At 46.7% G+C, this 22,237-nt stretch overlaps 1 protein-coding gene across 1 annotated transcript in view; it reads right to left on the minus strand.

The window, feature by feature from the left end:
* The window catches only part of mtnr1ba (melatonin receptor type 1Ba), a 43,859-nt gene extending 23,815 nt beyond the window's left edge, over positions 1-20,044 (minus strand). Inside the window, exon 1 of the mRNA XM_056611791.1 lies at positions 19,364-20,044. Coding sequence (XP_056467766.1) covers positions 19,364-19,631 — 268 coding nt within the window. The 5' untranslated portion in view covers positions 19,632-20,044. The remainder of the gene's footprint in view (positions 1-19,363) is intronic.
* Between the last annotated feature and the right edge of the window lie 2,193 nt (positions 20,045-22,237).

Below are 22,237 nucleotides of genomic sequence, written 5' to 3' on the forward strand. Positions count from 1 at the left end.
TTTCTCACATCACCTTGTCCTGTGTCTTGCTGGTCTCAGCCAAACCCAGTACTGCGATCCAATAATGCTCTTTTAGGGGTGTCCACTCTCCACCCATTCCATTAGAGTGGAAGACGGGGAGGAGTCACCTCAAACTGACAGCTAATTCAATCGCCATTCCCGGATCCCATCAGGCACATCCAGCCTCTATTCATACAACCAACCGTCTATCCAAGCATCCACCAACCAACGGTGGTTATTACTTAAGGCCATACAGCCGTGCTATAACTTGAGCTCTAACCTATTGCTGAAACCCATTACCACTCATTACATTGAACACAGAACAAGACCTAAAATCAACGCTGCCAACGCTGATCTTTTCACTCTGTCTCTGTTGACTCTTCACTGAACCCCCGTGAGTAAAACCTTAGTCTTGAACTGTGTATTTTGGATTACCCTGTGGACTTGTTCGCTCTTTCTGGATTGATCTTGTTGATTTACTGTCGATGTGCTTTGCCTTTTTGGATTCTGGGACTGAGTTTTTGTGCTTTTTGCTTTTTGGAATTTTTTGAATGAGTTTATGTTTTTGGATCTTCTGAGCTTTATTGGAACTTTATTTGTCTGAGGAATAAATACCTTAAAACTTATCCTGCTTTTGCTTCACACTTGAGTCACCCTAGGTTTCTGTGTAGTACCAAACCATGACAGAAGACTCAACCATGACCCAGCGACAGCATCTGCAGGAGCCCCTGATACTACGGGAATGGCTGCTTCTGACTTTGAAAAGATCATGGCAGCTCTCAATAGCCTTGGTTCCACTATGGATACTCATGGAGAGGTACTGGCTCTCCAACAACAGACTCTTGCCCAACATGACTACCTCCTTCAGCAACTCAATCATGCAGCGGGGAGTAATAGCCCCACTCTACCCGGTGGCCCTTGACCCGCCAGACACAGGTGGGCAGCCTTACGCCGCTGATCCGCCGGATACACCTCAACCGGTAGCTCCACCACCTTGTGCAGAACCTCGGCTACCTGCTCCTCAACGATACAACGGTAACCCAGGTGCTTGTCGTGGTTTTTTAGCACAATGCCAGTTGACTTTTGAGCTGCAAACTACTTTGTTCCCTACTGCTACATCCAGGATAGCTTACATTATAACTTTATTGACTGACAAGGTGTTAGCCTGGGCCACTGCAATCTGGCAGTTACAGGGTCCAGAATGTTCGGATATCATTCTTTTCACTAATGAAAGGCTGCACATTTTTTATCAGTCTGCCTCAGGACAAAGAGGCTGCAAAAAAACTCCTGCTCCTTCATCAAGGGAAAGACCGAGCTTCAGACAACGCCATCTCTTTCCGTACTTTGGCCACGGAGTGTGGCTGGAATGAGACGGCCCTTGTTACCACTTTTTTAAATGACTTGTCTGAATCAATGAAATCACTGAATGTTTAGCTGCAACTGAGTGTCCTAAGGATCTTGAATCCATCATCTCCCAGGCCATACGTCTTGAAAATCGTCTCCGAGAGCGTAGACGGGACCAGACCAGCGAACCTATGCAGATTGGACGAGCGCAAGAGATCGGAGACGAAGAGAGAAATTGTGTATTTATTGTGGCAAATCAGGACATTTCAGAGCCTTGGGAAAAGATCAACCCCGTCCAGCCGAGGGAGGGCAGTGACAGGGGTCACTCTTACTCCCGATCTCCCAGGCGCAGGAGTCTACCTTTCAGTAACCTTGGCCTGGGGAGGGCTAAGCCACTCCTGTCGGGCATTAGTAGACTCTGGTGCTACTGGAAATTGTATTCACACTGCCCATGTCCAAAGATTGAAGATTCCCTTGGAGGCCTTGGAGAATCAACTTTCTGTTTCTGCTTTAGATGGCCAACCTATTGGAGATGGAAAGGTTACTTCAGCCACCACCCCACTTTGCCTTCATGTCGGGAAACATAAGGAGAGTATTTCCCTGCATTTGCTTGACTCCCCAGAATTTCCTGTGGTCCTGGGTTTCCCGTGGCTGAACCGTCACAAGCCACATTTTGATTGGTTGACGGGGTCCATCTTTGAGTGGGGTCCAGCTTGCCATGCCACCTGCCTTTTTTCTAGACCTTCCCCTGTGTCCAAGTCTCCAGATCCCTCCGAACTAAGCAATGTTCCCACCGAGTATCTGGATATAAAGGAGGTTTTTAGCAAACAAAGGGCCTGCACACTTCCACCCCATCGGTCCTATGATTGTTCCATAGAACACTTGCCAGGATCCAGCCATTCACGTGGTCGGATCTTCTCGCTCTCCTTAGCGGAAAGGGGGATCATGGATGACTACATCAAGGATGCCCTCTCCTCTGGTTTTATACACCCCTCCACGTCCCCTGCTGGTGCAGGCTTTTTCTTTGTGAGGAAGAAAGATGGTGGTTTGCGTCCTTGTATAGACTACAGGGGTCTAAACAAAATCACCATATGCAACCGATACCCCTTTCCTTTGATCTCCATAGCTTTTGGCCTTCTAGAAGGGGCCACTATTTTCTCTAATTTGGACATTCAAAATGCTTATCACCTCGTCCGCATCAGGTGATGAGTGGAGAACAGCTTTTAACACCCCCTCTGGACACTATGAACACCAGGTGATGCCCTTTGGACTCACTTATGCCCCAGCTGTTATCCAAGCCCTGATAAATGATGTTTTGCGTGACATGATTAATCATTTTGTGTTTGTTTATTTGGATGACATTTAGATTTTTTCCAAGTCACGTCACGAGCACTGCCAACATGTGCGTCAGGTCCTCCAGATACTTTTAAAGAATCACTTGTATGTAAAACCAGAGAAGTGTGAGTTTTGTGTCATTGAGGTGGCCTTCCCTTGGGTTCATCGACAAACAGGGTCAGGTTCTGATGGACTCAAGGAAGACTCAAGCGGTGCGAGACTGCCTCATTCCTAAGATTGTGAAAGAGGTCTAGCAATTCCTTGGATTTGAAAACTACAGGAGGTTCATCAGAGGTTTTAGTTCAGTGGCTGCTCCTAGCTCTGCTCTTGCCAAAAAAGTAGCAACACCTTTTGGATGGACTCCTGATGCAGACCAGGCATTCCGAAGACTCAAGGAGTGCTTCTCTTTGGCTCCTATACTGACTCCTACCATTTATTGTAGAGGTGGATGCCTCCAGCGTGGGTATTGGAGCTGTCCTGTCTCAGCGCTCGACTGATGGAAAGGTACACCCATGTGCCTTTTTGTCTCATCGCCTCAGTCCCACTGAGACAGGGTGCGATGTTGGTGACATGGAACTTCTGGCAGTGAAGGTGGCTCTTGAAGAGTGGTGCCACTGGCTGGAGGGAACCCAGCCTCCTTTCGTGGTTTGGATGGACCACCGGAATCTGGAGTACCTCCAGCAAGCCAAACGACTGAACCCTCGGCAAGCTCGGTGGGCATTATTCATCGGTCGCTTTGACTTCACCTTGTCCTATCGACCCGGTTCCAAAAATGGAAAACCTGATGCCCTATCCAGGCAGTTTCTGCCTAACAACCAGGAAGAAGATATAGGGCCAATTATCCCATCTAAGAGAATTGTTGCGCCTGTCCGTTGGGGAATCGAGACGGGTGTCAGACGGGCAGGATCCTGACCCTGGCCCTGCACCAGATGATAAAATGTTTATTCCCAGAAGAGCACGGTCTGAATTTCTCCAGTGGGGTCATTCCTCGCATCTCACAGCATATCCAGGTGTCCAAAGAAGTTTGGAGTTCCTCAGGCGACGCTTCTGGTGGCCAGAGATGGAGAGGTAGGTTAAGGACCGTTGCAACCTGTTCTACCTGTGTCCGAAGCAAAGACCCTCATCAGCGTCCTCAAGGGTTGCTCTTACCACTCCCAACTCCCAGTCGGCCCTGGTCGCAACTTATCCTGCTTTTGCTTCTTACTTGAGTCACCCTAGCTTTCTGTGTACCAAGCCGTGACAATTAAACAGATTCAGAAATTAAAGGACTTTGTTGCTACTACCCTATTTTACAATGTTTTGGGATAACCCCTTTAATATGTGTATAAACAGTATATATAGATACAGTATATTTAAGTAAAAAATAATAGGCACTTTTGTCTTCCTCTTCTTTAACTAAAATGTACCGTCCCAAACCGAAAATCATGACCCCAAAACAGTGATATGAACTGAACCGTGAATTTTGTGATCCGTTCCGTACCTAGTGTATGTGTTGTGTCAAGAGGAGAGAAATGTGCCACAGGTAACTTAAAAGTACCTATCTGTATTGATAAAACAAAATCATATCTGTGTGAGTTGTTGCACTGGAACCATGACGCCATTTTGAAGCAAACAAGGCAGGTGGTCCATGATTTTCAGGAATAACACTGTTTTGCTGTAACAGCCACATGGCCATTGAGAAAGGAGTATAATAAATCCTTTGAAACAATCAAGCTCTCATTGAATACCCAAAGGCAGTCAGATGTACTTCAGAAGTACTTCAGCCTGCTGCAATTTTGGAGAAAGAAAAACCGAAGCCCCACACACAGACACACCAAAACAAGCAAACATGAACACAAACAATGGGTCCAGGTTTTGGAACTTTAAAATGTTTTTTAAAAAATGTTTCAACAAGTCACAGACAGTGGTATATTTTGATTTGTCCACGTCTGAGTGCGGGTTAAGCTTCTTGGACACCAATAGTAATACGCCAAGGTGGGTGATGCATTTTGTCGAAATTCCCAAAATTGTTGTGGTGCGTAACTATTTGGATGTCATAGCCCCTCCATTCTAAAAGTAAGGGTGTAAGTTATTTAGTAAGTTATTTATAGAGTTCCTTCATAGTGGGCTTTAGTGTTCCTGATATTCATTTGAGGTTGATATGATAAAACCTAGAACATTCTTTCCTAGTTTTTTCACATCCATTCCCCGTCCCCAAACCCCCCCGCCCCCCTGTGTTTGTGTGTATGCGTTTGTGTGCGTGTGTGTGTGTTGCCTGCATGCCTGCTTGTGTGGTTACCAAAGCTTTCACAAGCACATCATACATGAAATGGTGTACCACAGACACACACATACACACTCGCACCCTCTTTTAATGTGAATCAAAAGATGTTCGGTTAAAATACCAGATCTGACGATCAAAAGATATCACCAAAGACGTGGTGGTCAGCAGACATGGGCAAGTGCAGGATCGCTCCCTTTCAGATGCATATTAGATTTGGTCCTGGAGAACGGGAGGGTGGATGTTGACCTACATACCTCTGGTTTTCTTTTCAACTCAATGAGAAAAACAAAGACCCTCACTTAGATTTTAAAAATGTAGATACATAATAGATGTGATATGTGATCAGGAAAATATCTCCAAAATTGCCATGGCTACCACAGTAAAGTGCAGGAGATGGGCTGAATATTAGAGCAAGATGGAGGCAGTGGAGTATAGGCAGGCGATGAGTCAACCGGCCTGAACCATATTCCAGCCAGCAGGACATTGTTCAGCCCAAAGGGAGGAGGATACAGGAGAATTCATGTGATGTTTGACCCCACGAGACACTGCTGACACCCCTCAAAGTCATCTTAGAGGGTGGCTGGAGTGCCCAACGACCACTGCTGCACAAGCACGCGTGCAAACACCCGCGACACCTTGTGTGTGTGGATTGTGAACAAGCAAAAGCACCAGCACAGTGACAAGGGACTGTGTGTGTATGTGTGTATATCTGTGTCCCAGTAGAGAACTGTGTACTGAGTACAGTGCCAGTTCATTGGTTTCACCAGAAGGGGTTCATTACAATGTTATATTATTAGTGTTTTTATGGCACACTGCAAAAGGACAATCCATGATGCATGGCGTCATGGATTTGTCAGAATGTGTCTATGCGAGTTTGTGTGTGTGTGTGTGTGTGTGTGTGTGTGTGTGTGTGTGTGTGTGTGTGTGTGTGTGTGTGTGTGTGTGTGTGTGTGTGTGTGTGTGTGTGTGTGTGTGTGTGTGTTTTCACCCCCACCATTACATCCCCTTCTGTCTACTTCTCCTCTTACATCCCTGTATTATTAAGTGTGGAGGGGGGTGGGGTGAAAGTGTCACACTTCCAATCTACACCATACTGCTCAATAGCTGCCACTTAAAATGACAGGGTGACCTTACTTCCTCTGTAGAGGAATGTCGACTGAAAGCACAAACGGCACATGTGAGCGCACTCCCCAACACACGGAAAGAAATGCCTACCGTGATCAAACACACACACATCTAAACACACACACACACACACACACACACACACACACACACACACACACACACACACACACACACACACACATTACCCCCCCACAGACACACGTTTATAAAGGTCAAGTGAGTGTGAAGGGACCATCCGACTAATCTTGATTCATGGAGCAAGCAAGCCCAGCGAGCGAGAGAGTGTGTAAGCGCGCATACTCGTGGATGTTCTCGCTTGTTTCTGTTTGTTTGTGTTAGTATATGTGAGAGACGTTACGCTAGAGAAGATAATTTAAAACAGAAGAGAAAGGAGACAGGTAATTTAAAAACTCCTAGGTCTGTATTGATAAAACAAGATTATATCTGTGCAAGTTGTTGCACTGGAACAAAGCAGGTGATCCTTCAACTTCAGGAATAACAGTTTAACAGCGAAGCCTTTTGAGAAAGCAGGAGAATTTATTCTTTGAAATATTCAAGCCATTATTGAAGCTCCAAAGGCACCCAGAAGTACTTCGGCCCGCTGCAATTTTGGAAAATGTAAAAGCCTAGTAAAACACACACACACACACACACACACACACACACACACACACACACACACACACACACACACACACACACACACACACACACACACCGAAACACACACACGCAAACGCAAACACACACACGCAAACGCAAACACACACTCAAACAATGTGTCCAGGGACAGGTCTGTGAACTTTTTGAAATGGTTTTGGCCACAAGCGCACCCAACGAGCCAGGAACGAGTTGGGAGATATTTCAGTTGTTTAATCAAAAAACTGAATTTCTGAACTAATAGCAACACATTCGCACACATACCATGTGTGTGTGTATCATAAGCACACATACCATGTGGGCTAATGCCATTGGCTTCATAAAAGGTCCATATTGAAAAACAACGATCGGAATATGTCTGTTCTCATTGAAAACCAAATAAACACAAGATCACTCACCTTGACTGACCTTGGAGGGAGTGGATGGCACACACTTCTCGAGTGTGTCATCTCCTTTGCATTGTAATCGTTTGCCGACGAAGCCTCTCTCAATGTTAAATACAATATGGAAGCTGACAGGCCAGGATGAAGCCATCGTAGAGGAGCTTTTACCAAAGCTTTTTACCTTTGACCAAAATACAGAGAGAACATCTCTGCTTTCATGTGGTTATTTAAACCAAAGCTAAAGTATAAGCATTAGAGTCCTAAAATCCCAAAAACGCTGCTAGTAAAATAATTCTTCAGAGGTTGACAGACGCTGAAAGGATCAGAGAAGCCCTTTTTATTAGCGAAAATCTGTCCTTTAAGTCATTTGATGCATTATGTACTGCAAAATGCAGCACAATAAGGAGTGTAATCAATTAAACTAGCATTGGAGAACAAGCAACAGTAATCTCAAAGAAATTCATTAATTTCATAAAAACGCCCAAAGCAATGTTCTGCAAAGCTTTTACACACCTTTAGCCACACAGAGAAAACATATTTTTGCATATCATTGTTATAAAAGTATTCATACATTTCATTATTTCAAACTCAGCTGTCTCTTTGCCATTCCCTCGTACAAAACGACCAGGCGGTATTGACAGTGTGCCTTCAAGTTAGTGTGTGTGGCAGTAGCTCACATTTTCATCAATATTCAGGAAGCCTCATGACCCCCCGAACTGACTCTGACTGTTTTATGGATAATGCCCCAGGCTCTGACAAAGTCCTACTTTTAAATAACAAGAGCCTTGATCAAAAAGGGGATATAAAACTGACATATTCCCAGCGTCTACCTGTGATATGCAACCACGTGAAATGATCTACCACTCTGCACCATGGAAAGCTCTGTGTGCATCTGTAGGTACCCGGGATTGTACATTAGGTGGTCTTGTGGGCCTGTGAATACATGGGTAAAAAGCATTGCGCCTATGGTGTGTGTGTGTGTGTGTGTGTGTGTGTGTGTGTGTGTGTGTGTGTGTGTGTGTGTGTGTGTGTGTGTGTGTGTGTGTGTGTGTGTGTGTGTGTGTGTGTGTGCGTGCGTGTGTGCGTCTGTGTGCATACACAGACACACACACCATAAATTCCCATCATTTTGCGTCTAAGCGACTAATGTGGATGTCAATTTTACAAATTAGTCCAGTAAAGAGCAAGAGCGCTTCAGCCATTACATGGCAGATGCAAAACAGGCTTCAATGTAACCCTCAGGGGAAACAGCTGGCCGTCAATGATCAGCCTTTATAAGTGCTTGTTTTTGTCACTGAAAGCCTCCGTTCATTATCATACGTCTATTATATATTTATGATCCCTGACAAACTTATGGAAAGGATCCCTTCAGAGATATACATTGTTTTTCTCTACCTTTCCCTTGATCCGTCCGGTTTGTTATTGTGGCTCCTTCAGGGATGATTCGCACTCTGTCTCGCAAGAGTCACGTTTCTGCGAGGAGCGAATAGTGGAAAGTAAAGTGAAATTTGGAGAGAGGAAGGCCTGCCAGAGTTTGTTGTGTTGGACTACAGGAAAGGGTAGCTTAGTGTTAGCTAAAAGACTTGGGTGAAGTGCAGTTAAGATTGTAATGCCAATATGGAGAATTCCTGCAACAACTGAACTCTTGTGAGGTTTCACAGCAAAACTTCTCCTTGAGTCAAAATTGGTTGGGATTCTTTCCATTATGTTGCCAGACACACAAGATAACAATTATGAGCCTGTCCGATGCAAAAAAAACACAGACGGGACACAGACATTGCCCGTAGGATTGCTGAAGGGCCCTTGCCCTGTAATGGACAAAACGGTAAATCACGAAGTTATGCTTTTCAAGTATGGTGAAGTTCTTCCTTTAACACCAAAGGAAAAGCTACGCGTAACATTTATACGCACACACAACAGCAGCACATGAAACACTGGTTTCTTGTGCATTTGTACAACGGACAACGCAACGCTTTGGGTTTTTTCTACCCTACCCCAGCTGTGAAAGCCCCGTGGCTGTGAAGTGATGGGTGCCTGCAGTCTTTCAGATAAGTAAATGTCACGGGAATCCACCAAATCACTCTACTTTAGCGAAGAGCAGCTGTCGACAGAGAGAGAGAGAGACAAGGGGAGAGAGCGAGGAAGGGAGCAAGGGAGAAAGAGAGGAAGGCGGAAAAGCGATACAGCCGTGTGTACGCACCCGGACTGCTCACATTGATAAGACACACATATTCCATTACAAAAATCAGGGAGGAATGTGTGTGCGTACTCGCACACACATATGCGCACGCAGTCGTACGTATGCAGTCACACAGGCTTAAACACCACGCTCGCAGAATATGGAAAAAACACAGGCACGGTAACACACACAAATCACTGCCTCTCACCCTCCCTAGCTCTCACCTCTCTCGCAAACAGAAACAAACAACAACATAAACACAAGTGCGTGAAGTGGTGCACAATCGTGGGACAACACAAATCTGCCAACAAGGTGTCAGACACACATTCAGAGGAGAAAGGCCTCGGCAGTCTTCACGAGGTCTCGGCGTGAGCCGTGGCCAGGAGTGGGAGTCAGAGTTTTGCTCTGTGTGAATGAGATAAAGACCCACAGCCTCCACCGCTGAATGCATTAAAAGGCTGAGACAGTGAGACGGAAGAGCCGAGTGCGGTCCCAGACGGAGCAGCAGGCTGCCAGACCAACAGGCTGCAAAGTCTGCAAAAATAAACCTGATGACAGCAGGAGTGGGTCGACACACATATGTGCCATGTGTTTTTGTATGTGTGACTGTTGTCTTTGCGTGTCCCTGCTTTTGTGAAAGCAGGGACACTGTTCTGTGTGTGTTTGCGTTTGTGTTTGTGTGTGTGTGTGTGTGTGTGTGTGCGTGTGTGCGTGTGTGTGTGTGTCTGATCGCAAGGCAGACACACGCACACAAGGCAGACTGGAAGACTGAACTTGATGATGATGATGATGCAGTGTGTTGACACGTACATCGGGCATCTGCTTCTGTGGGAATGTGTGCCTTGCGCTGTGTGAGTGTGTGGGTGTGTATGTGTATGTGTATGTGTGTGTGTGTGTGTTAGTGTGACGCAACATTTTAAAGATAATGATGAGGTGAACGATCCTTGACTTGAGCACCGTAGCTCATGTCAAGTGCTCTCTATACATGTTGAGGGAGCAATAAAACCATTCACAGAAATAGTAAACCTGCTTCCTACTATGCATAGGAATGGCAATTTGTTGACTGTTACCTTTACCTTATTCATACGCAACTCAAACCTGGTTCATGCTTTCAGTAAATATGTTCAAACCATTTCAAATTAATCATATGAAAAATGAAAGTTATGGAACTATTCAAAAACAACACTGATGTCTTGGTGCTTCCAAGAGGGGGCAACACTTTGGAGATGAGGAAAGGAAAAGTAATACATATAAACATCAAAGTGAGTGGCAGCCAATGACTCTCTGGGGAAATTGTTGAGCTTATGAGCTCTGGCAAAAATGGACTAAGACATGCATAATGCTCAGGGACACAGACATGCATGAGTGCCACACACACACACACACACACACACACACACACACACACACACACACACACACACACACACACACACACACACACACACACACACACACACACACACACACACACACACACACAGCGCAGAAAAAAACATGCTTGAGCTGAAATGTACTGTTCCCATTTCATCTGTGTTTCTGTCCAGATCCCCACACCAGACTACCCACTAGGTAAGCTAAAAGCAAGAGACCAGCACCGGCCTGCAGCCATATAGTCTGAAGAAGGGATAAAGAGGAGGAGGTGAGAGGGAGGTAGAGGAGAGGGAGGAAGAGGGAAATGAGAGGAGACAAGAGGGAGACGAGATGAGAGGGAGGGAAAGAGGTAGAGGAGAGGGAAAGGAAGAGAGGAAGAGGCAGTGGGTAGGTGGAGAGAGGTGGCATGAATGACGAGGATGCGTACAAAGGAAGAGGGGAGGAAAGAAAGGGAGGGAGTTTGCCAATGAGAACAGGGGAGGAGGTGGGGGAGGGATGTGAGCTAGACAGTGTTGAATGAGTTGATAGACATAAAATATGAAGGTGCATGACAAAGCTGGAGGAGTGTGTGTGTGTGTGTGTGTGTGTGTGTGTGTGTGTGTGTGTGTGTGTGTGTGTGTGTGTGTGTGTGTGTCACACACAGACACATAATGTGCAAGTGTTACACAGGAAGAGTTTCAAGCCCCCCCCCCTCCACCCTTCCTTGAATAAAAAACGAAACACAAAAAAACAAGCATTGCTATCAATTATGAATGCAGGCCGACAGCTGCTCAGGTATTAATAGAAAGATACTTTGCAGATTCCCTCTGATCCTTTTGTATGGACTATGATGGATGTTTAGCGGTGACATGGGAAACCAAGAGAGGGGATGTGTGTGGAAGTGGTTGGACCATAGTGGTCATACAGTCACGTAATTCTAATCAAGCTGGACAGTGCAGACGTTAAACAAAGAAACAATTCCTGGCAGTTGACAGTTGGCGGTTGACCAACAAGACACAACTGGCAGAACATCCCAGTCTTCATCTCAGCTCGTGTCGTATCTGTTCACGGCATCAAGAAACACCAACATTAACAACACACAAATATGAATTAGTGTGTCTCTAATGTCAGATTGGCTTCTCGCAAACCGACACTAAAACCGGCCATTGAAATCCCCTGGGATGAGCAGGACTGATGGAGCGGTTCGAAAAGAATATGCAATAGGATTAACAGACCGTTACGTTATATAAGTTCAGAAAAGAGACGGGGGGGCAAGACAACCGGGTTAGGCCTGGGTGTCTGTCCTTTACCATCGCCGACGGGAAAGGACAAAGGGCTTGTGGCTGTGTGTGTGTGTGTGTGTTTACGTTTGTGTGTGTGTGTGTGTGTGTGTGGGTGTGGGTGTGGGTGTGTGGGTGTGATGAGTTTCGGGGGCGGAAGAATGTGTTGGGCCTGCAAGGGAGGGATGGCGGGAAGGGAGGAGCGAGGGAGAAGAGGGGAGGGAAGGGAAAGAGCAACAGCAGCAGCAGCAGCGCACAGAAGAAGCTTCAAAGCTCAGAGCCGTAGGCGTTCTCCCAGTCGCACTCCCTCACTTTCTCTCTCCTTCTCACTCGTTCCGGCTCTCTCTCTCTCTAGCTCTCTCTGTGGACTTCTATTATAAAAGGTCTCCCCTCTAACCCAGCCTGCCTCCGGTGTTCCCTCGCGCTTTCTGCCGCTCTCTAATTGGTTTCCTTTCATTAGGTTTTGGGATGGCAGGGAGGGAAGGAGGGAGGGAGGGAGGGAGGGAGGGAGTTGGAGAGAGAGGTGAGATAAAGAGCGAGGAAGATTACACGGATTACACAGACATGCAAGGACTTTGAAAACGCTCCAGATGCTAAAAAACTGCCACATCTGTTGGGAGAAATACAACAGTATGCGATCCAAGCAGCCAGATTATGTCACTTGTTGAAATGAGTATGAAGAACTTTCTCTGTCTGTTGAAAATGATTGCACTGTTCCACATTGTAAATACAGTGCTTGCACAACAAACAACAACAAAGACACAACTCACAAGTTGTGAGTTGCCGGGAGCTCGTTCCACCATTGCGGTACTGAAACAGAGAAGTTGTTGTGAGTCACAACAACTACTCTGTTTCAGTACCGCAATGGTGGAACGAGCTCCCGGCCGACGTCAGGAACACAGAGTCGCTCATCAGTTTCCGAAAGAGACTCAAGACTCACGTGTTCAGCATTCACTTGGACTCTGCATAGCCTCCTCCCTTACCCCCCATCCAGTGGCGTAGCTTAGTTGTGCTAGGCCTCGGGGCAAGATCGCGCTGGGCCCCTCCCCCCAACCCCCCCCCCCCCCCCCCCCCATACACAAACACACACACACACACACACACGCGAATGCATCCACTCCCCCATAGGGCCTAAGCCAACAGCCGCCACAACGAGAGAACGCAAAATCATCATCAGAACCATTGACAGAGACTTAGCATCCCTAGATAACACGTCAAAATCACGGAAACATTATTAGGACCACGTACACTGTATTTGCAACACACTGCCTACTATCAAAAACAAAACATAAATACTCCATTCAGCTGACCACCCAACTACATTTCCCAAACAGCACAACTATGGCCTAATCAAAATGGCCAATGGTAACATACTCCTCCTGACACAGCGGCCATAACCAATAATAAAATAACAACTGCTCTTACCCGTTCAGAAGTTAACTCTGCGTGCCTTCTGTTCAGTATGGCCAATACAGTCAATCGCTACTGTGCCTACTGTGCCAGCTTGCTAAACATTGCAATGGTATGGCTTAGCTTTTAACAATATGGTAGAGTTGGAGACTCTAGCTGTGTTCGAAAACGTTCGCAATACACTCACTCACTATTCCCTATATAGTGTTCATGATGTAGTGCACTATATAGGGAACGAACAAACGAGGATTCGGACACTATGCTGAACATTTGTGTAGTATCTTATCCTATCTATATTTCTTGTGTACGGGCTACGGGGAATGGGTTAACCTTGCAATTGTAAGTGCTTGTCACTTGTTTCTATGAACATCTTTATTGATGATATATTGTAGCGTCGGCCAAGAAGGACACAGAGTCAGGTCTTAAGGTAATTCCGCATCTCATACACCGCACGACAGCAGAACCTTTATTTGAACAATGTCACACAACACACAGCGCACCGCACACCCCACCAACGGACATGCGACTCTGGGTAACGGTTGCCGACACCAAAAGCACTAAAACCCCTTTTCCCCAAACAACATCGCGAATACCCAGACTCCCCGGGGGGTAGGAGTCGCCACACAATTGTTGTTTCTCTTTCTTCTGACAAATGTACTTATTGTCACTTTGGATAAAAGCGTCTGACAAATGTCTTGAATGTAAATGTTATGTATGGACAGTGTGTCTTTAATTTATCTGTTTGTAGGAGATACTGGACTTTGTATGCATACTTGCTGCATACGCTGCTTTGACTTTATGTATTTAGTATTTAATATTCTATTTATTATGTACGAAAGTTAACCTTTTATATTTTAACTTCCTAATTTTTCACCTGATTTGATAATGTTCACGTTTGGTTCTCATGCCAACAAAGCTTTTTCGATTTAGAATTTGGAAATGAGAGAGAGAGAGAGAGAGACAGAGAGAGAGAGAGAGGGAGAGAGGGAGAGAGGGAGAGAGGGAGAGAGGGGGGGGGGGGGACATGCAGACGGCTAGAGTGAGCATCGTGTGAGAGACAACTCCATACAGGATGTCCCCTTACTCAAGATCACAACAACGTTCGGGTAAGTCCCGGGAACCTTCCGGTTGGAATGAAACTCCATGACCAATCACCCACTCAACCAATCGACCGCTGGTCCACTAGACCACTAGACCCCTTTCCACTCTACATTTTGGGCGGGGAGTTTTGTTATTGAAGTTTGCAATGCGAATGCCAACAGAGACTGAAATGATAAAAGGAAAAATAAACGGGTGAGATTAACATCCTGACCATCCTGAACAAGGAGAAAATTGTGCTCAATCACGGTCTCTTGTTCTGCTTTGGTATCTAAAAGCAACGTGAACGAGAACTCTCCTCGGATTCTTTCCTCTGATATTCATTCTTGGCTGGCCCTCTATATTCCATCTACGATAGGTCAGTGTGCGTCCCTTACCAGTGGGTGAGCACCCCTAGCTTTGCGGTAGAGAAGCGAGTGTTCTGCAGTTCCATGCAGAACACTGAACCTGCATGTAGATTTGTGCAAATTTGCAATTGAAGGAATGATTGCCGATTAGTTTTGCCTACACTGATGTAAGGGCAGTTTGAACTAGCTTTTCATCAGAACTTCCTCTTAAAACAGAATCCATATAGTCTCTGCCTGAATAGCACTCTGCCTCCTTCAAAATATTCATATTTAGATGCGTTTGATTGCAATGCATTCCCAGACCATCGCGTCTGGGAAACATAATATCATCCGAGGTGCACATAGCTTTTGGCCGTGATATAAGATAGATTATATAAATACCCGTGTATAATATTATTATTATTATGTTAGATTATATCATAGAGATATAGAGCTCCAGGAGTCAGCAAACGGCAACAATCCCTTCTCCTCCATGCTGTGGTTCAGTCTGACAGCTCATTGGTCAATGGGCAGCAGCTCATTTGCATTAAAGCTACAGAAACCACAAACAGCGCATTCTGAAGGGACTGAAACAGAAGAGAATAGCGGCAGACAATTTTTTTTTCCTAAAAGTTGTTTCCAGCAAACAGCTTCAAAAACATGCTATCTGTAACTCAAATACTATGTTTATTGTTGGGAAAACACTGTGATATGTCTCCTTTAATATATCAGTCACTCAATGTTCAGGGAGTGGTTAGATAATTGGCCGGAGGCGGAGAGCTCCATTTAGATTGAGTCTACGTGCGCTCTGTTTGAAGAGTAATATCACATTTTTACAATCTGCCCCCTACTGTGCATTTCAAGATGTTTCTTGGGGAGCATAATGGCCACCCTATCAGCCCCTTTAATCTGAATATGTTGGGTTTGCCGTCTCTTCCATGGATTTGGCCCCCTGCATCTCCATTCTCCAAATGCCAGCTAACCAAAACAAGAAGTAGAGCCCCATTCCCATCCAATTATCAACACCTCCACTCTATATCCAGAAACATTCAATGGTTCTGACGCGCACACAGACACACACACACACACACACACACACACACACACACACACACACACACACACACACACACACACACACACAAACACACACTTTGACAGAAACTTGTACTCATATACAAATACAATCACATATCCGCACATGTGCACACACACACACACACACACACACACACATACACACACACACACACACACACACACACACACACACGCAAACACACACACACACACATACACAAACAAACACACATGTACACTCACACTCACCCACACGCGCACACACCCCCCCACCCACTCCCACACACCCCCTACACTCACCCCCCCCCCCCCCCCCCACACACACACACACACACACACACACACACACACACACACACACACACACACACACACACACAGACACAGACACAGACACACACACACACACACACACACTCTCTCAAATTGTTATTATCCATTCTGTGGACGTAGCAGAAAAGCAACAGGCAGAGGAAACGTGACAATACTAAACATGCGCAGGAAGAGACTCGATGAGAAAGTGAGATGCTCGCCCGCGTTGACAGTGAAACATAACAGGCTTTGAGTACCGGTGCGGATATTGGAGGTGCTTCATGGGGTTGGTTGTGTGGGTGGGGGGAGGGGTGCTGATCTTAATGGAGGCGTGGCATTTGAACATCTGAGTACCTACCTGCACATGCCCTGACATATTCACAACACAGAGGATTTTTTATGCACTGTATGGAGAGGAACGGAGGGGATGGGGGGGGAGAGGGAGGTGGAGGAGGAGAGTACAGGAGAGGACGGTAGAGGAGGGGGGAGAGGGAGGTGGAGGAGAGTGCAGGAGAGGAGAGGAGAGAGGGGAGGAGAGTACAGGAGGGGAGAGGGGGGAGAAGAATGTGGAGGAAAGTACAGGAGAGGAGAGGAGGGGGAGAGGGAGCTGGAGGTGGATGCGAGTACAGGAGAGGAGAGGAGGGGGGAGCAAAGGACAGGAGGGGAGCGGAAGGGGAAGAGGAGGAGAGTAGGAGGAAGAGAGAAGAAGAGAGAAAAGGCAGCGAGAGGGGACCTTAAGGAAAGGAGAGGAGATTAGAGGAGAGGGAAGAGAAGAGGGGAGAGGAAAGGAAAGCAGAGTGAGAGAATAGGCGAGGAGTTGAGAGAGAATATGAAAAGGAGTGGAGGGGAGAAGACTGGGAGGAGGGGGAAGAAGAGAAAGGAGAGGAGGAGAGTGAGAAAATAAGCAACGAGAGGAGAGGAAAGGAGAGCCTATGAACACATTTAGAGTAGATCATTGCTAAAGTCCAGAGGTAAAGGTGAAAGCATGAGTACAAAACATCCAACTAAGCACCCTTCAAGAGTGTAAAACTACTTCAAGCTGTACTTTTACACTCTTTGTGGATTTTACTTTGGTCTTTTTCGTTTTCTTTGGACAAGGCCGTGCAAGTGAGAGAGGCAAGCTAATCAATTCTTGTTTATATGTATGAGGCATTTAACTTTGAGGGAGAAGGCTTTTAACAAGATGGTGTAGGTGTGCCTGCTTCCAGATAACTGCCGGAGGCGCGAACGTTTGTTCTGAAACCCCTTCGGATGACATTTCTGCCATTTGGCATTCCTGCCACAAGGAAGGTTCACAGCGTTTCTCAACATAGGACTACTCAGGGCCGTCGATAAGGGGTGAAAGGTGATGACGATTCAGGGGGCCCACAGCCCAGGGGGGGCCCACAAAAAAATTATTATTATATCACCAGCCCATAGTACTACCAAAATAACCCCCCCCCCCCCCCCCCCCCGTCAACAATTGTTCTCCCCGGTCAACAATTGCTCCTTCCACCCTCCCCCCCCCTCCCCCCCCCCCCCCCCCCCCCCCCCGTCAACAATTCAGCGCAGGGGGGCTCATTAGTAAATCTTGTCTAGGGGCCCAGGAATTGTAGCAACGGCCCTTACCCATATATCGTAATACCATACTGATTTAACGTATCCTTGCTGAAAATATTGTAATTTAGGCAATACATTTTGTAAAGGACACAATAACTGCCAAATGGTATAGCCTACATCAACATCGGAATGGGCACGTCTGTGTTTAGGATGTGTACACAAGTTGGGGTCTTTATATGCATGCAAGAACGTTTACAGTGTGGGGGGTTTGATGTGTGCTGGTGTCACCAAGTCGTATTTTAGGCTGCAAGTATCAGGATGCCGCCTCTGTGGGCGCGTAAAAACCAGAGGAGCGCATTGGTTGATCAGGACAGCTTAACGAGCGCCTTTAGAGGACCACGCAACCGGGAAGGAGAGAGCTGCAGGGCTCTGCGCTATCCGCATTGCCCGGCGGGCTTCGGTATATCAAACAGGGCTTTAAAAATTGAACAGCAGATGGACCTGCCTGGAAATAACTGCCCGCATGTCACGCTATTCGACATTCCTCCAAATGGAGAAATATTTTAAAAGGCCGTGTGATTCCCATACTATCCGAGTACACTGGGACATAATAAAACAAACCATGAACTAGAAAATTATAATCAAAGGAATATCAAAAAAAGAGGAACAGACTGACTTTTTTTTTTACATATAGGCCTGTATGCTTTGTCTTTGGGGCATGTTGTGGAACTAAAGTCAAACTGTTGACACGACCGGGGTCTTGCTTGCCTTTTCTTATTATTTTGGCTTACACTGGGGAATGCATTTGAAATCCCCCGCGTCGGTATAACGCGGAGCGCACGCACGCTCGTAAACGCACACTCACAAAAACATACACACACGCACGCGCGTGCACACGCACTCACAGACGCGCGCAAACGCCTATATGGGACAGGTGAGAATTGACAATATCAATGTTGTTGTTTTCCGGTAGATCATCATAGACTATGATCCTCGGAAACTGAGTCCAAAATGATCCAAAATAGTCCTACTGTAAACTGAAACCAATCAATCATGCCAAGACAGCTGTTTTCCATATCTGATCTGCAGCATGCACGCACATTCATCCATTAGTCCCCCTTCGTGCATAATGATTCTACTGCGAGCGCGTGATAGACACTTTGAATAAAAAACGTCCATTCAAGTGTTTCATTCACACATATCCTCCAGTCCACGTGCACGTGACGGAGCGCTAATGATTGTGAATAGGACGCCTCACTGATTCAAAAGAAGCGTGGCGCCAAAATATGGAAACATCACAGCTTCTACCTGCAGCGATGGATTTGATCTGGGGTCCTGGTAACCCTCAAGATCACCCATCTTATAATGTCTTTCATAATTTCATGACAGCTGTGGATTTAAAAACATATCGCACCATGAATAAACTTGTCATTTTTTGTGAAAAATTGCGGGTCGTTACGCAAACACACACGCACGCACGCGCACACACACACACACACACACACACACACACACACACACACACACACACACACACACACACACACACACACACACACACACACACACACACACACACACACACACACACACACACACACACAGATAAGGACACAAATTGATAACATCCAAAATAAAACTGTTTATCAATTGTAATGGTTTGGTCTACCTACCAGAATTCCTGAGCTTCCGGTTCCTAAACACACTGATAATGACCAGCGAGTTGCCCAGGACATCGACGACGGTTGTAAAGATCAACACGCTGGCCAGAAGCGTGATGGCCCAAGCCGGGCGCGCTGCCCCCACCGGTCCCAGCAGTCTCCCCCCTCCGCTCCCCTGTCCCAGGTCCGTGCGATTCCTGAGGAATGAAACATTGTCTGGCATTTCGAAAGAAAAAAGAACGTGGGAGTTGTTTGCGTTGATGTCGGCCGGACCCCTCATTCAAACTCCAACGTGGTGAATCGGACAGGAGGCGAGCATGCCCGATGGTGGCCAGACGGAATTGGGAACGTGTCAGCTTTTAACGTGACATCTACATAGATATCTCATTCAGTGTAGTTGTCCGTGGCCTGGGTCTGGCTGTGCGTTTCCTCTGGCGCCCGGTCGTTGAACCCAAATCTTGGGGGGGTGCGCGCAGCATCAGATGGCTGTGAGCCGCAGCGGCTCTCCGCCAGTCGGTCCTCCTGAAAGCAACGCGGAGCGGGGAGTTGCTGGCCCTGGACTTATGGTCCGTGTCGAGGCGGAGGGTGGAGACGGTGTGAGTCGCGCGCGGGGTCCATTCGATCTTCTGTGTGTCATTTGCATAGACACGCACCAGCTGATTTATCCACATGCATACGCGCACTGAGCGCTCAGTGTCCTCGTTCCTATCAGAATCTCCCTGTCCCTATTTCCCTCTGTGTTGTTCTCCAGCTTGGCGGGCTGTGAGCGAAACCCGAGCGCGTCTCCCCCCTCCGGCAAAGTCTGGCGCCGCTTGAATTATTTGTATTGATGATAGGGGAGCGAAAGAGCTCTTTCAGAACTGTGATTCAAGCAATTCCATTTACTTCCAAGGACTCGTTTTTTTTTCGCCACTGATTTAAAGAGAAAAGGCGCGTGGTGAGCCACCGAGTGTTATTATGGGCAGGGAGGAGAGACGTGCGGCTGGTGTGATGGCCGTCTGTCTAGCTGTCTCAAGGTGAGCCGAGAACAAGTCCTTCCAATGGCTCGTTTCAGTTGAAAACAGTAAAGCTACGGTGCGTAACCGGCGCGTCACGGCTGTTAACCATGTATTCAAGTCACGAATTCGGGAGCGTTATCGTGCATACGCTCCCAGCTACACCGTAAGGCCTATTGCGAGAACTGATGAGAGAGGGAAAAAAAGAAAAGCCATCGGTCGTCATGCTCTGTGGTGGACAAGTCAAGTGGCATCTTGTCGTGGGACCACTGTTTTCTCTCATTTGTATGTATGAAGGTTAATGGCGCAACACACTTAATGTCTGCCTAAGCCTTTCTATCTGCCTCTGGTTAGAATATACAGTTCTATGATACATTCCATGCGATAGATGTGGTGTAGCCACAGCTAGCCCAATGGAGCAGCCCCATTAGCTCAACCATTAAAAGGGGACATGGCCTTTAAGGGTTTTACCAGCATATGAACCAGAGGGGAGAGGGGGGGTCGTTCCTTACAGGTGTCTATGGGAGTATTCTAGATGCCCACAATTAATAAGGAATTATAACCTGTAGGCCTAATGGTGCGCCAATATGGATAGGGTTTATTTTATTTTTCATTGCCAAATTATGTAATGAGAATGTGTCCTTCTACGGCACACAACCCATCTATGGCATACGTTCAGGGCACACACACACACACACACACACACACACACACACACACACACACACACACACACACACACACACACACACACACACACACACACACACACACACACACACACAAGATGACCTATAAGGTTGTATGCTGCACATTCAGTTTCCTGAAATAATGTGCAGACGTGTCCTCCTCATTGTTAATGCCTGAGCATGATTCCCTGTAAGCTAAGCTTATGTATCATGTTTTCTCTCTCCTCCCCTCTTGCTCTCCCTCTCTCTTATTCTCTCTCTCTCTCTCTCTCTCTCTCTCTCTCTCTCTCTCTCTCTCTCTCTCTCTCTCTCTCTCTCTCTCTCTCTCTCGCTCTCTGGCATCAGGGCAGAGCTTGATCATCCCAGCACAGGTCTTGTTCGCCTCTCTTATGCAACCCTGAGTGAGAGAGAGAGAGAGAGAGAGAGAGAGAGAGAGAGAGAGAGAGAGAAATAGTGAGCAGAGAGAGAGAGAGAGAGAGAGAGAGAGAGAGAGAGAGAGAGAGATAGGGAGGGAGATGGAGAGGGAGTGATAGAGAGGGAGGGAGAGAATTGGAGGTAGAAAGAGATATAGGGGGAGAGAGAGTGAGATATAGGGGGAGAGAGGGATGGAGAGAGATTGAGGGAGAGAGGGAGAGAGAGACAGGGAGAGAGAGTGAGATATAGGGGGAGAGAGGGATGGAGAGAGATTGAGGGAGAGAGGGAGAGAGAGACAGAGAGAGAGAGTGAGAGAAAATGAGGGAGGGAGAGAAAGATAGAGGGAGAGAGAAAATGAGGCAGAGCGATAGAAGGGGGAGAGACACAGAGAGACAAAGAGAGAGAGAGATAGAGGGGGAAGAGAGGAAGAGACAGACAGTGAGAGAGATAGAGGGGAGAGAGAGGGAGAGACAGAGAGAGAGAGAGAGTAAGGGAGAGTGCGTGAGCATTGGCCTGCTGTCTCCTTTGATGTCGGCTCTTCTGAGGACACACTGCCTAGTGAGTGTGCGTGTGCATGAGTGCGTGTGTCACAGCCTGATTTTGATGAGAAGCCATTGTCCCTAAACATTTTGTATGTTATCCAACAACCGAAGCATGCATGAGTGCCTTTCTGGCATTTTAACTTTTGTATGTGACCAAATCCATGTGTTTACCTTTGTCTCTGGATGTAAATTATCGCATCCTTAAAGGCACCCAGTGCAACTTTATGTAAACATTCAATGAAAAAT

The sequence above is a fragment of the Gadus chalcogrammus genome, chromosome 16, assembly GCF_026213295.1.
Source record: "Gadus chalcogrammus isolate NIFS_2021 chromosome 16, NIFS_Gcha_1.0, whole genome shotgun sequence".
Classification (NCBI taxonomy): Eukaryota; Metazoa; Chordata; class Actinopteri; order Gadiformes; family Gadidae; genus Gadus; species Gadus chalcogrammus.